The 23,243-nt window shown below is 39.3% G+C and overlaps 1 protein-coding gene and 1 pseudogene across 1 annotated transcript; both read left to right on the top strand.

Annotated features, from left to right (window-relative positions):
* The first annotated feature begins 40 nt into the window (after positions 1 to 40).
* On the top strand, positions 41 to 19,800 carry COPS5 (COP9 signalosome subunit 5). The gene is given in 9 exon segments (XM_033202280.1): positions 41 to 462; positions 2,885 to 3,000; positions 3,003 to 3,118; positions 4,249 to 4,377; positions 5,015 to 5,080; positions 5,803 to 5,888; positions 12,212 to 12,323; positions 16,901 to 17,049; positions 19,562 to 19,800. Coding segments are annotated over 9 exon segments (1,002 nt in total). The 5' UTR covers positions 41 to 319; the 3' UTR covers positions 19,647 to 19,800.
* LOC117078792 lies at positions 6,021 to 7,429 on the top strand (annotated as a pseudogene).
* Positions 19,801 to 23,243: the final 3,443 nt, after the last annotated feature.

The following is a 23,243-nucleotide window of genomic DNA, read 5'->3' as shown; positions in this document are numbered from 1 at the left end:
CCCATACCCTATAATTTTGTTTTTTCTATTTCACACATACAATTTTCAGAGACAAGATGTTCTAATTTAAGCCACAAGAAGATTCGTCTCTCCCTATTACTGTAACTGCTGCTTATATCGTCATGTCCCGGAAAGGTCCCTGTCTTCCCTGAATGGTCTCTACCAAGTTCACCTCCGGTTCCAGGTGTCATGGCTGCCCCGAGAGTCTAGGTAAGAGTTTGTTCCCGTGGTGCGGAGGGTCAAGGCCCACACCCGGAGACCTAGCGAGGTAAAGTTGCGTCTTGGTTGTGGAGACGACAGCTTCTCCGCTTTCTCTGCAATGGCGGCGTCCGGGAGCGGTATGGCTCAGAAAACCTGGGAATTGGCCAACAACATGCAGGAAGCTCAGAGTATCGATGAAATCTACAAATACGACAAGAAACAGCAGCAAGAAATCCTGGCGGCGAAGCCCTGGACTAAGGAGTGAGGAGGTCCCTGGCGAGACGCAGGGGAGGGAAGGGTTGGCGGGAGTTTAAGAGACCCGGAGGGAGAGGGAGGTGAAAGGGGTGAAGAGCTTTCACCGACGGGGAGGGGGACAGAATATGAGCCTTGGATCTGCAAGTAGAGCTTAAGCTCTCCGCTGGGGCTTTGACTCCCCTTTCTGTCGCTTTAATCCATTTGCCCCCGGATGATGTAAGGGGAAAACAACAAGCGGTGATTTAAGTTGTCACTTCTGAACATCCGTATTGTCATATATGCCGCACAGCCTGCCTTGAACCCAGTGTCGACATGCACCTTGTTTGGGTCTTCAGCTATTCCCTTACTGGGGACCGCACCTGTTTTCAGAAATCGAGTCAGCAGCCCAAGGTCTCAAAAATAGCTATGAGCTATTTTATTTTCTTTTTTAAATAGAGGTGGGTCCTCGCTATGTCGTTCAGGCTGATCTCGAGCTCCTGCCTTCAAGCGATCCTCCCGCCTTGGCCTTCCAAAGTGCTGGAATTACAGGCGTGAGGCCTGGGTCTATAATCGTTTTTTCATTGCTGATAATTATTTCGGAGGCACACGGAGGCTCTACCTGGTCTCTAAAATCTTACTCCATCAGTTCCCGTAAGCCAGAAATTTTAAAAATAGAGCTTAAGACTTTTTGCCCTTCAACAATACCCATTTTTCCCTGGGAGTGGTGACAAGTCGAGGGATCTTTACCCATAATATTTATGTTTTCGTGAGAGCATCTCCTGAGAGATTTCCTGCTCTCAGGAAAAGATAATTATTACAGGTTATGTTTGAGAGAGAGAGTAAAAGGAGCACAAAAGCTAATGGTTAGATAGAAATGAGAGCTGTGGTGAACAAGAGGACATACTTCTACGGCCTCACAGTTTTTTTTACAAAGCTAGCCTTGTCTCTCAGTATTCAGATTCCACAATGGTGAATTGCAGAAGCATCTAGCTAGAGATTTCCACATCATTTAATCTTTATGACAACCCAGTACAGTATATCCATCCTTTTTTTACAAATTAAAAAACAAGCAAATACATTATATAATTTATGATCACACTGAGATAAGTGAACTCTTAGCTGAGCAATAGTCAGACCTAAGATCAAACTTCACAGCTGTCACTAACTAGTTGACTGACCTTAGGAAATTTACTTATCCATCTTCATTTGTCATAGTATGGAAATAAGACCTACCTATTGGTATTGTCATAGAGATTAGGTGAGAAAATGTATAAAAAGAGTAGTCTAGAATATATGTAATAGGAGCACAGTAACTTGTCTTTCTTCTTTTCTCCAGTAAAGGGAAAGCCAAGATTTCGATTCATGTCTTGACTTCCAACATGTGAGGTCTACACATTTTTCAGCTTTTGGTTGAAATCTGGCAAAGCTTAGGAATTAAATTTGGATTCTTTCTGTGGGCAGACATCTAAAAAGACTTTGTAGAGACATTGACTGACTGCTCTGTAAGGCTGCTTAAGTTGCTTGGTTGTCTGCTTGTTTCTGTAGCAGGCTGTGCATTTTAGGTTTGTGTACTCTTAAATATTTGGAAACTTTCGGTCTGCTTCACTGTCTAATTGTGGCTCTAATTATATTCATCCTAGCTGTCTTGGGCTGCACTAATGAGACCAAAATGTAATTTTATTCAAGAGTTTAATTCACTGATGACCAACTCTGAAATAGTGATCATAGAAGACTAGGATATTATGGCTACTTTTTAATTTGAGGCTGATATAACAGGGAAGCCCACCCTTCAACACTTTGTTCTTTGAGAGTAGGGTTAAGAGACAGGTTAATAATGCTGATAACAGCTAGCACTTATTAGGGTTCTAGTATGTGTAAGGCACTAAGCTAAGCACTTTATATATATTATTTCATTTACTTTATTTTATCCTAACAACAATTATGACTATCCCTATTTACAGAAAAGGAAACCTAGGCACAGATATTACATGGTTGTCCCAATACCACAGCTAGGGAATGGCAATGTCAAGATTCAAACCTTAGCAGATGAATGTCAGAACCCACATTCTTAACCATTAGGCCAGAGGTTAGGCCTCAGAACAGTTAGGCACAACCATCCAAGCAGTCAGAATCCAAGATTGGGTGATTCCAAATTAATGGAGAAAAAGTCTGTTGAACTGGTCATGTTACTCCCTTATTTGAATAGCATATTAAAAAACTATTTCAGACTTTTCCCCTGCCCCAAGGGGGATACATTGCAGGACTATAACATACTTATTGTTTCCAGCCTGCAAAAACTGTCCTTTTCTACTTTTTCTCCCCATAGTCTACACTCCCCTTCCATCGCTGTAAATTCCTTCAGTACTTACTCTTTATCTTCATAAAAACTTTTCTGAGAAAATTTTACTTTATATAAGAAATTTAATTACATTGTGATTTTGTTTTGCAGTCACCATTACTTTAAGTACTGCAAAATCTCAGCATTGGCTCTACTGAAGATGGTGATGCATGCCAGATCAGGAGGCAACTTGGAAGTGATGGGTCTGATGCTAGGAAAGGTGGATGGTGAACCATGATCATTATGGACAGTTTTGCTTTGCCTGTGGAGGGCACTGAAACCCGAGTAAATGCTCAGGCTGCTGCATATGAATACATGGCTGCATACATAGAAAATGCCAAACAGGTAAAAATGTTGTTTCTTATAGTTTAGTAAGTGCAAGTTAGAGTCTCAAGGTAACTTTTGAGTTTCTAGACTTAAAATTATCCCCTTTATAGGAAGTGTTATATTTAAATTTTAATGATTTATATGTAAAATGTACGAGATTAAAAGCCTGATAAGATTTATAGCATGGTTTTTTTGTTTTTGTTTTTTGTTTTTTTTTCAAGACAGGGATTCACTCTGTTGCCCAGGCTGGAGTGCAGTGGCACAATCTCGGCTCACTGCAACCTCCACCTGAGCTCAAGCAATTCTCCCTCTTCAGCCTCCTGAGTAGCTGGGACTACAGGCGTGCACCAGTAGGCCTGGATAATTTTTGTATTTTTAGTAGAAATGGATTTTGCCGTGTTGGCCTGACTGGTCTCAAACTCCTGACCTCAAGTGATCTGCCCACCTTGGCCTACCAAAGTGCCGGGATTACAGACATGAGCCACCATGCCCCTCCATAATTTTTGTACTTTTAGTAGAGACGGGTTTTCTCTGTGTTGGCCAGGACAGGAGTGTTGGCCACTCCTGTCCTCAAGTGATCCACCCACCTCAGCCTCCCAAAGTGCTGGGATTACAGGCATGAGCCACTGCACCCGGTCTATGGCATGGATTTTATTTTATTTTTAAATAAACTCTCACACTTATTATCAGATATGTGTTTAAAATAAAAAATTTGGAAACAATCTAACTCAGTTCCTGAGTATAAAACTGGCTAAATAAATTATGGTATATCCCATCAGTGGACTGCCAGGCAGCCTTTAAAAGAAAAAAAGAAAAAAAGGTAACCATCATATATATTGATGACTTACATGAAGCAAACTCCAAAGCAGTTTATTGAGTGAAAAAGCAAAGTGTAAAACATTATTATGTTATGTGGTATGCTATTGTGTGTGTTTTTATCAACCTATATATATGCAAAGAATATGTATTCTGTATACAAAGAATATCTCTAAGGGTAAGCAATTGGCTATAGATTTCACATCTGGGCTGATAAAACTGGGTAATTGAGGAGAAAGAGATGGGAAGGAGACTGGTTACCTTTATTGTACTGGTACCTTGTAAATTAATTAAAGAGTAATCTTAAACTTTTTTGCCCCTTCATTTGTTAGGTTGGCCGCCTTGAAAATGCAATCGGCTGGTATCATAGCCACCCTGGCTATGGCTGCTGGCTTTCTGGGATTGATGTTAGTACTCAGATGCTCAATCAGCAGTTCCAGGAACCATTTGTAGCAGTGGTGGTAAGAATTTTAAAACTAGTTTAATTAAGTTCTTTATGAAGATTTGCTGAAGCAAGTATACTGAGAAATAATAACAGTGTAGTCAAGAGAAATTGCTCTGGTGTCAGTCTGCCTAGGTTTCAATGTGAATTCCATCTCCTAGAAGCTGGGACTTTGAGCAAGTTTTTTAACCACTGTGTATCTCACTTCCCCACTCTGTAAAATGTGGGTAGTCATAGCATCTATGTCTCAGTGCCAGCTCATCACAGGCATTCAGTCAGTGTTGACTGATATGAGTTAAGCAGGAATTGCTAAAGCAGCTCTTATTATGTTCAGGGTGTTTTAAGTGCAATCCGGTTTTATGAGGAAGGTAGGAATTATTCACCTCTTAAAAGGAAAAAAAAAACTTTAAAAAAGAGATGAGCAAACCTTCAAATAATATTCTTAAATATTATAATAATTATAATCTCTGAGTTAGCTGTGAGACACTTATATTATCCTCTTACTGAACTTTTATGGTTTTTTGGTTTGTTTATTCTTATTTGGTTATTGTGTATGTATATAGTGTTATATGTATGTATACATTTCTAGGTTTATAATGTTTCAATAAAAGGCATACAGTTTTATATCAGCAAATATTAATATATCTTTCTTATAGATTGATCCAACAAGAACAATATCTGCAGGGAAAGTGAATCTTGGCGCCTTTAGGACATACCCAAAGGTAACTTTTTCTTTTTTTTAAGAGATAGATAGAGTCTCACTGTGTTACCTAGGCTGGAGTACAGTGGCTATTCACAGGCATGATCATAGTGTACTACAGCCTTCATCTCCTAGGCTCAAGCCAACTCAGCCTCTCAAGTAGCTGGGACTGTAGGAATGCTTAGTAATTTTTAAAATTATAAGTCCTTACATGTTTTAAATTCCAAATATTTGACTTATTATTAAAGACATTAGCAATATCTCTTTTTGTTAAAACAATTTAATAATATTTACAAAATAGTAAACTACCACAAGCTGTCCCTAGCAAAGGGTAATACATTTATGTTATATATTGTTAATTTTACTGGGAAAGCAGTCTTTATTTATTAATAAGTATCTGTGTGCCTGTGGCATTCTGACAGGTACTAGAGAAAAAACAAGCTAAATCTATAGGTCTGTTTCCTTCCCTGGCAGGAGTCTGCAATCTGAAATAGTTAATTAGAACAAAAGTACATCACCTAAGAAGAAGAAAAATAGATCTGTAAGCAAAATCCATCCTACAGCCACCAAACAGGATGGGGGGAAAGTAGAAACAGTATTTTTTTTTTTTATTAGAATGCTCATGTTAAATATTTGCCTCCCAAAATTAATAATCCTATAATTAGAAAGCTGTGTAGAAAACATGATGTTTTTCTCATTTATATATATATTTTTTAATCTTCTGTTTGCCTCATTTTTGTTTAGGGCTACAAACCTCCTGATGAAGGACCTTCTGAGTACCAGACTATCCCACTTAATAAAATAGAAGATTTTGGTGTACACTGCAAACAGTAAGTAATTTAAAAAGATATCTGGGCCAGGCACGGTGACTCACACCTATAATCCCAGCACTTTGGGAAGCCAAAGTGAGAGAATTGCTTGAGGACAGGAATTCGACACTAGCCTGGGCAACACAGTGAGACTCCATCTCTACAAAACATGTTATAAAAGTTAGCCAGATGAGGTGGCACAGTCCTGTAGTCCCAGCACTCAGGAGGCTGAAAGAAACCATAGATATCAACCAGTCCAAGCCCCTTATTTTACAGATGAGAAAAAAGGCACAAAATACATTTCATGATAGCTTTTACAATAATAGTATATGAATTTAGGTGAATGTTTGCATTTTTAAATTTTTTTCTTTTGCATTTTTTATTAATGTTTCAAACTAGCATGTCATTTGCCTTTTACACAACCTAAACATTTTTTCAGTGTACAAGATACTTGACCTATATAAAATTATGACAAGAGCCCCTCCCCGCCCCGCCTCCCGGCGTGGGTGGCCGAGGCGTAGCGCTGCGACCCCCGTCCCTGCGAACATGGCACTGCGAGTGGTGCGGAGCGTGCGGGACCTGCTCTGCGCCCTGCACGCGGTCCAGTCACCCGCCGTGCCCTGCCCTCTGAGGCCCTGGCAGTTGGGGGCGGGCGCCCTCCGGACACTGCGCACGCAACGCGCTCTGCTCTGGGTGCGTAAATTCACAGAGAAACATGATAACAACAGAAAATGGTATTGGAACAGTGGGAATCAGCAATTTTGCACAGGAAGCATTGGGAGATGTTGTTTACTGTAGTCTACCTGAAGTTGGGACAAAATTGTACAAACAAGATGAGTTTGGTGCTTTGGAAAGTGTGAAAGCTGCTAGTGAACTCTATTCTCCTTTATCAGGAGAAGTAACTGAAATTAATTAAGCTCTTGCAGAAAATCCAGGACTTGTAAACAAATCTTGTTATGAAGATGGTTGGCTGATCAAGATGACACTGAGTAACCCTTCAGAACTAGATGAACTTATGAGTGAAGAAGCATATGATACATCAAATCTATTGAGGAGTGAAAATGGAACCCCTAAATAAACTAGTATGAAATACCGCAACCCAGCAGATTGTCTTAAATTAGTGGTGGATAGAAGACTTAGAATGGCAACTTTTAGCATTACCGATGGGGAAGAAAAAAACTACTGTTAACGCTGCTAATGAAGGAAAATCCCTTTAACTTTCTAATGATTATAGATTTTAGACTAGGCTCTAGTGTTCAGAATTCATTAAATTATCCATGGTAAAAACTAGTTTTAAAAATTACATAATTCAAAGATAACATTGTTATTCTTAAGCCTTATATAATATTGTAACTTGCCTGGATAACATACCTGGATTTGGGATGAAATACTTAATGATCTTTCCATTGGAAATAACTGAGAGTGAAGAGGTTTTTGTTGCTTGTACAGTGTCAGATGACACACCACTATCTTGATTTTGCAATACACTGCATTTGCTGGTGCTATTTTTATACGGTGAAGCAACAGCTTTGCAGCAAAATAATAAAATACTTCTTCGTTAATCATGAAAAAAAATTATGACAAGATAAAGATGGGTTTAGGGCCAGCTGACACTAGCATGTCTGCAGCCCTCAAAATATATAATTTCTACTGAACAAAGAGTCTTTCTAATCTTTGAAAGATTAAAGAAGCCATATTAAAAAGTTAAAGTTATAAATTATAGGAATTCTTACTAAGAACCACTGTATTACATATCTTCCCCCACAACCCACGAGACATAGTCTTGCTCTGTTGCCCAGGCTGGAGTGCAGTAGCGTGATCTTGGCTCACTGCAACCTCTGCCACCTGGGTTCAAGCAATTCTCTTGCCTCAGTATCCCAAGTAGCTGGGATTACAGGTGCCTGCCACCACACCCAGCTAATTTTTGTATATTTAGTAGAAATGGGGTTTCACTATGTCGGCCAGGCTGGTCTCAAACTCCTTACCTCGTGATCCACCAGGCTTGGCTTCCCAAAGTGCTGGAATTACAGGTGTGAGCCATCGTGCCCAGCCTACATACCTTTTTTAATGGTGAATTTTATGATATATGAATTATATCTTAAATTTTTTTAATATTAAAGAAGCCAATGGGGACAGTTTTATCTACCTTCTAAAAATATCTTACCACCTCTCTTACTATCATTTTCACCCAAGCCACTGCCATCTGGAGCCTCAATCAAGCACTTGCTTTCTGGCGAGTCTTTCTATTTGTGCCCTTCACTTCTTAAAGCTCTGTTTTCAGCCAGACTGATTCTGTTAAGATGTGTAAGTCAGATCATACTCTTCCTTTTCAGAATGACTTCCCATCTCACCAAGAACAAGATCCTTAGTCCTTTTCACAGACTACACAACTCTATCACTGAACTTTTGCTGGTCTGCAATGCAGCCATATTGACTTCCTTATGGTTTGTCAAATGTGCCAGCAGGCTCATGGCTTAGGGCACTGGCACTTGCTGTTCCCTCTGCCTAGAACACTCTTATTTCTATGTGGCTCACTTAACTACTTTAAGCACTGAGTATCTGTTTACGGGGTCGTCCTAATAGAAAATGTTCATTAGTTCATTAGGCATGATCATGATATACTATTTTATCTATGTAAAATAACACCTTCTGTTTCCTCTTTCCCCGCTTTTTCTTCTTAGCATGTGTAACCATCTGATATGTTTTGACATCTTTTTTTCTGACCCCTTTAGAATGTGAACACAAATTTACTGCTGTATCCTTGGATTTAAAACAGGGCATGCCACATAGAAGAGTGGGCACCAAAAAAAAATTACTGCTTATAAATGATTATCTAGTGCCCCCTTTTCTCTATACCACTTATCCCAACTTCAAAGAATACTTTGGCTACCAATGAGCTACTACTGCTCTTATTTTTCTGTTTAGAGGTTCTTAGAAAATTCTAGAATTTCTAAAATTGAATTTTTAAATATATGTGGTTTTCAATAATCTCTGACATATTTCTGTAAATACAATTCTCTTCCTGTTTTTGGGTTTCTGTTTTTTTATTTGAGATGGAGTCTCACTAGGTTGCCCAGGGACTACAGGCACACCACCGTGCCCGGTTATAGAAAAAATACATATTCTGATAGAGGTTTAGTGTAATTATTTAATTTGCCCTATTAAAAAGAATTTAAATAATTCCTGTTTGAGAGACTTGCTCCTAAGCCTGGAAACACCTTTGCTGTGATACTTTAATCTGCAGAGGAACTCTCAATTTTTTTTATTTATATTGAGTTGTAGTGGTATCAAAGGTTTATACTTTGAAACGAAAAAGATTGAGTACTTTATGTTTTCTGTATTCAAACAGATCTACTTTCCCTGTTTGTCTATTTCATTAGTTTATCCTTCTGTCTTCTTTAAATAACTTTTTTTTTAAGATCTTGTTGCATACCAAGCCTTAAATAACTTTCTTTTGTCTAATACCTTTACCTTGCCACTCTGAAGTATGAGCCTACCAAAGAGGGATAGCTATTTTGCTGGTGGCCTACATTGCTAAATGTACATTTAGCCTAAATGTACAATGTAGGCAATGTACAATTGCCTACATTGCAAAAGACTAGAATTTTGAACCTAGAATTGCTAGAATATTCAAAAATGATCTTTTTTTTTCCCCCCCAAAGGAGTCTCACTCTGTCGCCCAGGCTGCAGTGGTGCGATCTCGGCTCACTGCAAGCTCCGCCTCCCAGGTTCATGCCATTCTCCTGCCTCAGCCTCCCGAGTAGCTGGAACTACAGGCGCCCGCCACCACGCCCGGCTAATTTTTTGTATTTTTAGTAGAGATGGGGTTTCACTGTGTTAGCCAGGATGGTGTGGATCTCCTGACCTCATGATCTGCCCACCTCAGCCTCCCAGAGTGCTGGGATTACAGGCATGAGCCACCATGCCCAGCCCAAAAATGTTCTTTTTTGTGTGTGTGATGGAGTCACACTCTGTCGCCCAGGCTGGAATACAGTTGCGCCATCACGGCTCACTGCAACCTCCGCCTCCCAGGTTCAAGTGATTCTCCTGCCTCAGCCTCCCAGTAGCTGGGATTACAAGCACGTACCACCACACCCAGCTAATTTTTATATTTTTAGTAGAGACAGGGTTTCACCATGTTGGCCAGGCTGGTCTCGAACTCCTGACCTCAGGTGATCTGCCTGCCTCAGCCTCCCAAAGTGCCAGGATTACAGGCGTGAGCCACTGCGCCCGGCATGATGTCTTTAATTTATTATGTTTTATTTCTTCACTGCTAAACTTTAATCAGTAAACATTTTTGCACTTTGGGAGTCTGAGGTGGGTGGATCACTTGAGGTCAGGAGTTCAAGACCAGCCTGGACAACATGGTGAAACCCCATCTCTGCTAAAAATACAAAAAGTTAGCTGAGCATGGTGGTGGGCACCTATAATCCCAGCTACTCAGGAGGCTACGGCAGGACGATCACTTGAACCTGGGAGGCAAACGTTGCAGTGAGCCCAGATTGTGCCACTGCACACCAACCTAAGTGACAGAGCAAGATGCGGCTCAGAAAAAGCAGTCTGTTTTTAAAAGGGTGCCTATGTGTCTTTATCTTTTGCACCACTAACCTCTGAGTCTGAACCTCTCTCTCTTCTCATCTGCCCTTCTGCAGTGGCTTCCTTTGTGGAATCCCTGCCTCCAGTTTCTCTCCTGTAACATCTCCCAATGGTACTGCCATAGCCAGGCTTCTATAAAACACCCGTTTGACTGTATTATTACTCTACTCAAGTATCTTCCATTCTACTCAAGCACCTTCCAAGGGTTCCAGGTATCTACAGGATAAAGTTTAAATTTCTTTCTTTTTTTTTTTTTTTTTTAAGACAGAGTCTCGCTCTTGTTGTGCAGGCTGTAGTGTAATGGCGCAATCTTGGCTCACTGCAACCTCCGCCTCCCGTGTTCAAGTGATTCTTCTGCCTCTGCCTCGCAAAATTTGGCCGGGCACTGTGGCTCCCAGCACTTTGGGAGGCCAAGGCAGGCGGATCACCTGAGGTTGGGAGTTCAAGACCAGGCTTACCAACACTGAAACCCTATCTCTACTAAAAATACAAAAATTAGCTGGGCGTGGTGGAGGGCGCCTGTAGTCCCAGCTACTTGGGAGGCTGAGGCAGGAGAATCGCTTGAACTCAGGAAGCAGAGGTTGTGGTGAGCCGAGATCGCACCATTGCACTCCAGCCTGGGCACTCGAGCAAGACTCCGTCTCAAAAAAACAAATGTTCTTAACCTTTTATGAAACATCCTTTACCACCTAGACCCCAGCATAGCTTTCTAGCTTCCCCTCACATAATTCTTCTCTTGCTAAATTTTCCAGCTAAACTCATTGCCTTATTATCCCTTACATGTCTTTCCTTTTTGTGTATTGATGCTCTCTGCCTAATGCCCTCCTTGCTCTCCACATATCTGTACCATAGACTCAAAAATGGTTACCCTACACCTTGCCTTTTCCCTGAGGCTTCTCAGGCAGTTCTAGCTCCAAGTGATCACTTGAGCTCCTCTATATGAAGAATACTTATTAATCTCTAACCCTTAGTTGGTAGGTGATTCATTTTATATAGCACTGTAGCATCACTTGTTATTCAATGTATATCATCATATTTAATTTTTTTGTGGGTTTAGACCACATCCCCCATACAAATGTTGAGTTCCTTAAGGTAAAGATGTCTCTTATCCTTTTTTATATCCGTTGATACACAGAAGCATGTGTAAGTTTAAGATGTAAGTTTACATCTTAAAAATACATATATTTTTCAGACATTTAACTAGATTTTTCCTTACTATGCCCTGATGATAAATTAGGCACCTTTGAAAGTGGGAGCCATTATTTTAGATGCCTTAAGGACCTACCTTAAAATTTGTTTTTCAAAAAGCAGTAGGTCCTAACTGGGGAATTAGGAATGGAATAATGGAATCCACATGTCATTTTTATTATTTTAAAGAGACTAACAAAAATTATAGTTGACTCTAGAGAGGCAGCTCATTAAGTTTATGTGCTGTTGGCTTGAATTTATGAACTCAGTAACAGGAATAAACTTGTCATTCAGAAGTTTTGACTGGTTGTTAATAACATTTTGGGAATTTCTGGGCTCTACAGAAAAAAAGGAATAAAACAAGAAGTTTAGTAGGAGATTTGGATCCACAACCCTTGAAGTATGAGGAAACCATGGTTAGCTCTTGCCTTATTGTAATAAAAACTAAAACATGAATATTTGAGAATAAAGTGTAATTCACTTAAATCTGGCCATAACTTTTATGTGGTGTAGTTGAATATTTTTTTTTACTTACTAAATTTTGTGCTTTTATTTCATAGATATTATGCCTTAGAAGTCTCATATTTTAAATCCTCTTTGGATCGCAAATTGCTCGAGCTGTTGTGGAATAAATACTGGGTGAATACGTTGAGTTCCTCTAGCTTGCTTACTGTAAGTACTATACTTCTAAGGAATGCATTTGAATTTTATCTAAGCTCCGTAGACCTTTAATATCTCAAACACTGTTTCACAGAAAGGCTGTACCTGACTTGGCCAAGACACCAGGGCTAGGGTTGGATTCTGTACCACCAGAGCTGGATTAGGATGGTAGGCCAATTCAGGATCTGTGTCATGACCCACAGAGACCAAGTCTAAGTAGCAAATAGAATGTCCAGATCAGGGTGAGATCTGCCCCTGCCATAAAGAGATTTATGGATTAAAAAAAATACACATACTGATTTTTGTGTGTCAAGTGTCTCAGCTTGGACTCTGATTACAAGTAACAGGATACCTAATGAAACTAGCTTAAACAAGAAAGGGAATTGTCTAAGTTGCAAAGTTGAGGAATAGGGCTTAACTCAGGCACAGCTAAGTTTGCATTCAAACAATATTATGAGGTCTTGGTTTTTTCTTCTCTCTTAGCATTGATTTCATCTTAGTTATCGCTACTTTTAGGCTTCATGTGAAAGCAAGACAAGCAGCTTTAGCTTTAGACCTCCAAGCCTCTCAGTTTCATGTTCAAAGAGAAGATCAAGATAAACACATACTCAAACACACACTCACATATTCCCAGGCAAAACTTCATTGTGTCTGACTGGCTTTACTTAATCACACGCCTATCTTTAGGCCTGGTGTGGGCCAACTGAATAAGCTTGATGAGTGGCTAGGGCCACAGCAAGTGCTTTACTGCTGGGCCGCATTGTAGAAAACTGCTTCAGGAGCTTAAGGACTAAAAATGGGTAAGGAGAGGTTCCCAGAGGGAATCAGAATAGCATTACTTTAAAGCAGTAGATACTGGGAGAAAAAAAAAAGAGTATCACTGAATTTTCTGATAACATCATAAAAACTTAACATATTTGGTAGGATATTTAATAAGCTTCTCTACATTTAGAACTTAGGAACAATTTTTTTACTTTTCTAAAAAAGTAGGCCCATTTCATATACTGCGATGTGTATATATGTATGTGTATATATATGTATAAATATATACACATACATACACATCGCAGTATATATCTATATAGTGGTTAGAACCACAGGATTTAGAATTAAATAAACTGGGTTTGGAGAATATGAGCTACAGCAGCAGGAGTCATAGCAGGACCAGCACTTAGAAGTTTCTTACGCTCTTTGATCGAGTATTGGTTGAAAGGAGTACAGCTGAAACTGTAACCAAAGGAGGCATTACACTTCCAGAAAAATCTTAAGGTAAAGCATTGCTAGCAACGGTAGTAGCTGTTGGATTGAGCTTTTAAGGAAAAGGTGGATTCAGCCAGTTAATGTGAAAGTTAGAGATAAAGAATTATTCTCCAAGAATATGGAGGCACCAAAGTAGAGAACTACGTTGCCACTCTTCAGATTTATTCAGTTGACCTGGAAGGCCAAGGATTTGATTTTTTTTTTTTTTTTTTTTTTTTTTTTTTTTGAGACAGGGTGTCTGTCTGTTGTCCAGGCTAATGTGGTGACACGATCTCAGCTCACTGCAGCCTCAACCTCCCAGGCTTGAGTGATCCTCCCGCCTCAGCCTCCCAAGTAGCTGGTATTACAAGGGTGAGCCACCACACCTGGCTAATTTTTGTATCTTTTTGTGGAGACAGGGTTTTGCCATGTTGCCCAAGCTGGCTTCATGAACTCCTGGGTTTGAGCAATCTGCCCGCCTTGGCCTCCCAAGGTGCTAGCATTACAGGCCGTGAGCCACCATGCCCAGCCAGATTATTTCTTATTTAGAGATGCTGACATTCTTAGAAAGTATGTAGACTGAAGTAAATCACTATTGAAATGCCATCAACATGAAGCTGCTCATTGCACTTAAGTTCCAAAATATTTAACTATGTAAATTTCCATGTCTCTTCTATAATAAATGATATCTATACTAAAAAATAAAATTGACTTTGAAAACAACTGTCACTTTACTAGTTCTGAGTGACTTTCAGAAAGTTATTTAATGTGACTAAGCATTTCTTTGTTGTGAAATGGTGATATACTACATACATCATTAAGTACTCAGAGAATTAAATGGGCTGCTTTATATAAAGCAATTTAGCAAAGTGTCTGGCATATAATAAAGCCTCAATAAATGATTTTTTTTTAATTTGGTGCATTATATTCATAGGAAAAGACCTCACTTAAGCCTGTTATTTACTGGAATTTTTTTTAGGCTAGTCAAGTGAAGCAGTGTATTTACTGTTATTTTAAATACAACTCTGGCAAGCTTTCTGTTCTTTTTTTTCTGTTTTCCTTTTTTTTCTTAATTTTATTTTATTTTGAGACAAGACCTCACTCTGTTGCCCAGGCTGAAGTGCAGTGGTACAATCACATCTCACTATAGCCTGGACCTCCTGGACTCAGGTGATTTTCCCACCTCAGCCTCCTGAGTAGCTGGGACTACAGGGATGTACACCACCATGCCTGACTAATTTTCTGTATTTTTTCATAGAGACGGGGTTTCACCATGTTGTCCAGGGTGGTCTGGAGCTCCTGGGCACAAGTCTTCTGCCCACCTCGGCCTCACAAAGTGCTGGGATTACAGGCATGAGCCATGGCGACCAGCGTTTGTTCTTATTTCTTATCCTTAGTAGTCAGAAGTAGCAAATTAGGATGGAGAATGATCATAATAGCAAATATGTGTTACATGCTTCCTATGTGCCAGACACTGCTAAGTGCTTTATATGTGTTGTTTCCTTAGAGGCAAGTATACTAATAGCAGCCAGAAGTGACACCTGATGGCAAGGGGAGAAAACACTGTAAGACCAGAGCAGTCTGAACCTTTGTATAAGGCAAGCAGATCTACCTACTCAGCCCAGTGTCTGTCCCTGTATTCCAGCACTGCATAGATGAGGACATTAATAATCAAGAAAAGGTTAAATTATATTTCTGCCTTTTTGTTGTTTTATGTATAGTACATTGCAGCATTTAAAGAACAAATATGTAGACATATGTTCAACTCTCTTCCCCCAGCTAAGGAAGTTAATTATAGCGTGTAACCTAAGTTATTTTCTAATTTAAGAAATTAGTTTACTGTATTCACTTTCTGTACATTTGAAATGTAATTGGATATCTTTTATTGTCATTTTAATAGTATAACTATTTCTGGTAGCCTATATTTTTATGGCTTAAATAGCTCTATAAACTTTAGGGTTTTTTTCCAAGTCTGTGGGAGGAAAAACATACTGGTTTCCTAAACCATTTAGATCCAGACAAAATGAATATACTTGCATCCTTTAAAAATACAAAGTTTGTAAAAATCACTGGAAGAACTGGTATGGCAGCAAATAACTTTTCTTGTTTGGTGACTGACTGTCTTTCCTTGCAAACTGAGCAAATAGAATGACATGCTACTTTTTGCCAAATAGTTTATTTCCTCTTCACACTCTTCTATTGAAGATCTAGGAAATAAATATAATGTATACTTAATAACTTTGTGAAATTTTTTTGTGTGTTTTAGACTACAATTTAAAAAGTATACCCGATAAAAACATTGGTAAAAGATGTAATATTATAGTTTTTCAAATGTAGGTATACATGTAAGCATATAGCAATGCTCTGTAATTGTGGTTAAAGCTAAGTGAAGAGATTATAAATGTGTTTGTTTTCTTCTTTATATTGCTCTACATTTTCCAAATTTTTTTTTATAATTATTAATTTTGTAACCAGAAAAGATTTTTTTTTTTTTTTTTAAGACAGAGTTTTGCTCTTGTTGCCCAGGCTGGAGTACAATGGCGCAATTTCGGCTCACTGCAACCTCCACCTCCTGGGTTCAAGTGATTCTCCTGCCTCAGCCTCCCAAATAGCTGGGATTACAGGCTCCTGCCACCACGCCCAGCTATTTTTTTTGTATTTTTAGTAGAGATGGGGTTTCATCTTGTTGGCCAGGCTGGTCTTAAACTCCTGACCTCCAGTGATCCACCTGCCTCAGCCTCTCAAAGTGCAGATTATAGTCATGAGCCACCATGCCTGACCCAGAAAAGCTTTTAAAATGTTATTTTTATAAATATTGTGATAAGTACTAATTCTAAAAGTTCAACAAAAACAATAGCGAAATTAGCTAATATTACTAAGCCTTTACTAGGTGTCATGGACAGTGCCAAAAACTTTACTTCATTTAATTTTCACAGTAGCTCTAAGGTAGGAATTATTGACTCCCTTACCATTTTCAGAAGAGAACCTGGAGGCATACCTCAGGCCTTCAACTAATCTGCCATAGTTCCAGAACTTGGACTTAGGTCTGTATACTTGAAAGCCTCCCATAATAACAAATATTAGATTTAAGCAGTCAAGGAGAAAAATTCCAAGTAATCTTGAAATTATAAAAGGGAAAACATTTATCTACACTTGAACTACCTGAATTTGGAAGCAGATTTGCAAATGTAATTTGATTTCTCTTCTCACTGACTATTCACTCAGATTTTATAGTGGAATTCTTTGCAAATGAAATATTCTTTGTAGGAAATTAGTTTAGATTAAAATATATAGATTTTTTAAATGGTAGACTTGTGTTTTGTAGTGACACAATACCATTTTCCCCACAGAATGCAGACTATACCACTGGTCAGGTCTTTGATTTGTCTGAAAAGTTAGAGCAGTCAGAAGCCCAGCTGGGACGAGGGAGTTTCATGTTGGGTTTAGAAACGCATGACAGAAAATCAGAAGACAAACTTGCCAAAGCTACGAGAGACAGGTAAGAGTAAATCTGTAAGATTCTTGTTGCCCCCAACTCTTTTTCTTTCAAAATTTGCAAACAATAGTAGGATTCAGATTCCTTATGGCTCAACTTAGTTACAACTTAGAATGGTGCCTGAATATTAACTTCTTGGAAACTTTAGGAGCTGTCAGACACAAGTTTTAACTTTGAAAATTTAGGATACATCAGGTAAGAACATTAAAAGGCTTAAATCAAAGATCTAAGCAGTGTTATGGAACACTCCCAGTCACCTTTTCTAAGTTCAACTAGAAAGTGTAACAAAGAAAACCAGCCCTTCAGTGGATCTTTAAAGTGTGTGTGTGTGTGTGTGTGTGTGTGTGTGTGTAAGTAACTAGAATTTCTTTTTTTTGAGACAGAGTCTTGCCCTGTCACCCAGGCTGGAGTACAGTGGTACAATGGTGTGATCTTGGCTCACTGCAACCTCCGCCTACCGGGTGCAAGCGATTCTCCTGCCTCAGCCTCCTAGGTAACTGGGAATATAGGCAGCCGCTATCATGCCTGGCTAATTTTTTTGTATTTTTTGTAGAGATGGGGTTTCACCATGTTGGCTAGGCTGGTCTTGAACTCCTGACCTCAGGTGATCCGCCCACCTGGGCCTCCCAAAGTGCTGGGATTACAGGCATGAACCACCACGCACAGCCAAAATTAGGATTTCTTAAATTTATAATATTTTAATATTCAATAAAGCTTTAAATCCTAAGATATTACAGAAGTGATTGTCTCTTTCTTAAATTGTGCTTCTAAAACAGTAATTTAGTATCCCAAATTTTACTACCAAAGATTTTATTAAGAATAAATTTGGGATATGTTCTCTAATAACTTATGAAATAATTATGTGGACCTTCAGATATATAGGCTATACAAAGTTGCATAGATTAACAACATTTACTTTCACAGAAATTTGAATTTTAGGCCAGGCACAGTGGCTCACACCTGTAACCCCAGCACTTTGGGAGGCCAAGGCGGGCAGATCACCTGAGGTCAGGAGTTCAAGACCAGCCTGGCCAACATGGTAAAACCCCGTCTCTACTAAAAATACAAAAATTAGCCAGGCATGGTGGTGGGCGCCTGCAATCCCAGCTACTCGGGAGGCTGTGGCAGGAGCATCGCCTCAACCCAGGAGGTGGAGATTGTAGTGAGCCAAGATGGCGCCATTGTACTCCAGCCTGGCCAACAAGAGTGAAACTCTGTCTCAAAAAAAGAAAGAAAGAAAAGAAATTTCAATTGTAATACAATAATTAGGGGCAGAAAGGAAGGGAGAACTATATTGACTTCTATACACACTTACATGTTGGTATCTATTTTAAGAACTGGTTTGGTTTATAGGAAAAGAAGAGAAAAGGGTACCTGAAGTGTATCCTGGGATTGGAGGTCATTTTGGGCTAGCCTTATTTCACTGCCATCTTCTCAGTGGGTTTTTAGAAGGTAGAGCTAGTGGCCTGCATAAAAGTTGCATTTTTCGGCTGGGCATGGTGACGCATGCTTATAATACCAGCACTTTGGGAGGCCAAGGCAGGCATATTGCTGGAGCTCAAGAGTTCGAAACCAGTCTGGGCAACATGGCAAAACCCCATCTCTGCAAAAATTACAAAAAAAATTAGCTGGGCATGGTGGCACACATCTGTGGTTCCAGCTACTTAGGAGGCTGAGGCACAAGAATCACTGGAGCCTAGGAGGCAGAGGTTGCAGTGTCCCATGATTGTGCCACTGCACTCCAGCCTGGGTAACAGAGTGAGACACTGACTCCAAAAAAAAGTATTTTTCGTTGGCATTAGTTGTCATTTTAGATACTTGCTTTGAGTGTGTGTTTTGTTCCTCTGTCTTTATGTATGTAATTTATCAGTTTGTCTACATTTATTTCTCAATGTCTTATGATGCAAAAGTTTTACTATGGCAATGTCTTCAATTATATAAGAAATAGAAGTCGTAATCAAAAGTAGAGTATTTTCTTTTTTGGGGTAGCTTTACAAGAATTGCATCTCCTGAATATTGATGGGGTTTTTTCATTGCTTTTTGCCTTATGCTTTTTATCATTTCTAAAATCTAAGGCCTTCATCCGCTAATCTAACTTTGACTTATAATTGTTGGAGGATGCTTGTGATTATTTCAGAAAAAAAACAGTATTCTTCAAAATTATTTTTCAAATTATCCCAAGTAATAAACAAGGAATAACAGATTATAATGTAATATAATATTGGAATCAATCTCTAATTACAGGTTTGTATAATTTTACTCACGTTCTAAAACAGAACAATTGTATCAAATTTTATATTGTCATTCTCTTGTGAAAGTTCTAGTAAGTAATGAAATGGTTAAAAAGACGTGGAAGACTAATAAAATAACAAGGGAAAACTTCAGATTGGGGTAGTTTGAGAAGTATGAATAAAACCAAACTCATTGGAGTTTCATGAATGGATTGGGGCTGATCTTGTGTGTTTGAAATAGTTTTCAATTTATGACATCATGTGATGTGTGTTTTGTTTTCCAGCTGTAAAACTACCATAGAAGCTATCCATGGATTGATGTCTCAGGTTATTAAGGATAAACTGTTTAATCAAATTAACATCTCTTAAACAGTCTCTAAGAAGTACTTTACCTGAAAGACAGTATGAGAAAAATATTCAAGTAACACTTTGAAACCGGTTACCCAAAATCTGATTAGAAGTATAAGGTGCTCTGAAGTGTCCTAAATATTAACATCCTGTAATAAAACTCTTTAAAATGAAATTGGCCTTTCATTTTTTTGTGGGAAGATTCACAATATTTTTCTAGTATCCATTACGGTTTCTGAATATGACAGAAAATATATTTATTAGAACTTTCTATTTTTAAGAGTTTAGACTAACTAAATTAGTCAAAGAATTTCAGCATTTCACTTGCCATACTGTCAGAACCACTTTGCAATTTGTCCCTTATTTTGACTGTCTGTAAGTAAAATATAATTTAAGTTAATTATTTTAATAATGTAACAAGAACACTTTTAATGTTCCTACAAAACATTAGCTGAGTGGTACCATAAATTATTTTCCTGAAAATCAAATATTTATTAGAGACAGCCTAGCACAGGGTATCTAGTCCTTCACATATTCATCACATACCCTTCCTGAACTGGCAACTGTTACTCTCTGGAAATATGCTAAACAAGCTGGACATGGCCACTGTCCTCACAGAACTTCTGGAGGCTAAAGCTTAATTAATAAGAACTTAAAGATACTGCTATGAGGGGAGAAATAAAGTGTGTTGGGGACTCTTGGGGAGGAATGCATATCCTCAAGAGGGTTAGCAGAGTTGGCTTCCTGAAGGATGTGGCCTGACCATTAAGTTGAAATATGAAAGGATTAGCCAGAAAGAGTAATAGGGAGGTGGTTACTATTACAGGCAGGGAGTACAGCAGTGTGTAGAAGCTCAGAGGTAGAAAGCAAGAACCTAGAATCTTCAAGGAAATGAGATTCAGTTAGACTTAAGATTGGTAAGTAGAGCCAAGCATGGTGACTCACACCTATAACCCCAGCACTTTGGGAGGCTAAGGCAGGAGAATTGCTTGAGCTCAGCAATTCAAGACCAGCCTGGGTAAATGGCGAAATGCCATCTCTACTAAAAGTACAAAAAATACCCAGGTGTGGTAGTGCGTGCCTGTGGTCCCAACTACTTGGGAGGCTGAGGTGGGAAGACCACTTGAGCCAGTGGCAGGGGTTGGGGGTGTAGTGAGCCATGATCGCACTACTGCACTCCAGCCTGGGTGACAGAGTGAGACCCTGTCTCAAAAAAATAAAAGATATACATATATATGTGTGTATGTATATATATACATATATATGTGAGTAGGACTTGGGGAGTGACGAGAGATGACTTCAGAGGTAGGACCAGGGTAGATCCTGTGGTAGCATTCTGGAGTGTATCCTCACAGCATTAGGGTGTTAGAGAGTTTTAAACAGCAAAAATGTACTGTATTGTCTTTTCTGAGAGCTTTCTGTTGAGAGATTTGGAAGTAAAGCCTAGATGACAGCAAATGAGATAACCCTTGGAGAATAAAGAATGAGAAGAGGGCCTAAGACTGAATCATGGAAACATCAGATATTTAAAATGGGCAGAGGAAGAGGAGACCACAAGAGCCAAGGAGTAAGAAACCTTTAAAAAGGAAGTTACAGCAGGGCACGGTGGCATGGCCCATAATACCAGCATTTTGGAAGGCTGAGGTGGGAAGGTCACTTGAACCCAGCAGTTTGATACCAGCCTGGGCAACAAACTGGTAGCAAAACCATCTCTCTACAAAAAACATTAACCAGGCATGGTGGCATGCACCTGTGGTCCCAGCTACTTGGGAGGCTTAAGTAGGAGAATCACCTGAGCCCAGGAAGTTGAGGTGGCAGTGAGCCATGATCACACCTCTGCACTCCAGCCTGGGCAACAGAGTGAGTCCCTGTCTCTAAATAAGTAAATAGGAACTTACCAGTGACTTCACATGCTACAAATGGTCAAGGAAAAGAAAACACGAGTTTTGTTAGAGTTAGCAATGAGGCAGCTTTTGGTTAACATGCGGAAGCCAATTAATATCCAAATACTTGGTTGCTAATATATTAACATTTTGGTCTGTTTTATGTCCCTTTAAAGGAGGCACCCCCCCCCCCAATTTCAGACAGCACAACCTGACCTCTATTTTTATGCGCTTTAAAACAAAAATCATGAGCCAGGAGCGGTGGCTCATACCTTTAATCCTAGCACTTTGAGAGGCTGAGGTGGGTGGATCGCTTGAGCTCAGGAGTTCAGGACCAGCCTGGGCAACAAGGTGAAACCCTGTCTCTACAGAAAAAAAAAAAGAAAGAAAAATTCTGCCCCCAAGGAACAGCCAAAATCTGCAGTTACTGCCACAGATAGATATAGCAACACCAGCATCATATTGAGTCATTCTCGGAAAACAAATTGAGGTTTCTCTCACAGACATGAATAAATGGTTAAGGTTTTGACATGAAAATTTAAGGAGTCATTGAAGTCACCATGACAACATTAGCAGTTTTCATTCCAAGACTTGAATACAGTTATTCATATTTAATTTGGCATTCCACATTTAATTTGACATTGGTGAACTTATTATCTTGGAGGCTGGGCACGGTGTCTCGCGCCTGTAATCCCAGCACTTTGGGAGGCCAAGGTAGGTGGATCACTTGAGATCAGGAGTTGACTTCAAATTGACCAAGTTGACCTGACTTGAATACAGTTATTCACATTTAATTTGACAATCCACATTTAATTTGACACTGGTAAACTTATTAAGATTATCTTGGATGCTGGGTGCAGTGGCGCATGCCTGTAATCCTAACACTTTGGGAGGCCGAGGCAGGTGGATCACCTGAGGTCAGGAGTTCGACACCAACCTGGTCAACCTGGCGAAACCCTGTTTCTACTAAAAATACAAAATTAGCCATATGTAGTGGCACATGCCTGTAGTCCCAGCTATTGGGGAGGCTGAGGCAGGAGAGTGCTTGAATCCAGAGGTGTAGGTTGCAGTGAGCAGAGATCGTGCCACCGCACTCCAGGCTAGATGACTGAGACATCTCAAAAAAAAAAAAATTATCCTGGTGGGATGGAAAATACCTATGCTTACAACAATTTCATTGGACTCATTTTGAGAAGTGTCAGTATTTCAGTAATGATACCTTGGTCGGAAGTAACCACAAAACAAAAATCACTTAAAAAGAATATATTGGCTCATTGTCAAAAAAAAGATTCTGACTTCACTCTGATCTAACGGGTCATGAGCCCACCTTTGGGATTACATATAGCAACTGCTGAGATAATTAAGGGCTACTTCTAGAGTAGGGACAATAAACCAAAATGCACAAGCAGTGGGTCAATTGATGCCACAGACACAACCACCAATGTCCCCTCAAGCAACCAACCAGCCCAGGCAATACCAGCCCCAGAATGAGGCAATTGCATTTTATTTAATGTAGCTACTTTACTAAAGAGATCCTTTACAAATATTTTTAAGCACTTGTTTACATTTTAATCTATTTTCATGATTACTTTTGGTATTAGTGTTCCAGTTTATAACATTGAGCTTTTAGGAAATCAGGGTTCAATCTGCAGCCATCATTTAGAAACTAAGTTGGGTTTGACTAAACTAAGTAGGGGTTGCTTTCTCCTGCAAAGTATTATCTTACAGCCTTGAC

This window comes from Trachypithecus francoisi, unplaced genomic scaffold (assembly GCF_009764315.1).
Source record: "Trachypithecus francoisi isolate TF-2019V2 unplaced genomic scaffold, Tfra_2.0 Lachesis_group7, whole genome shotgun sequence".
Classification (NCBI taxonomy): Eukaryota; Metazoa; Chordata; class Mammalia; order Primates; family Cercopithecidae; genus Trachypithecus; species Trachypithecus francoisi.
This window is presented reverse-complemented; position numbering and strand designations above follow the sequence as displayed.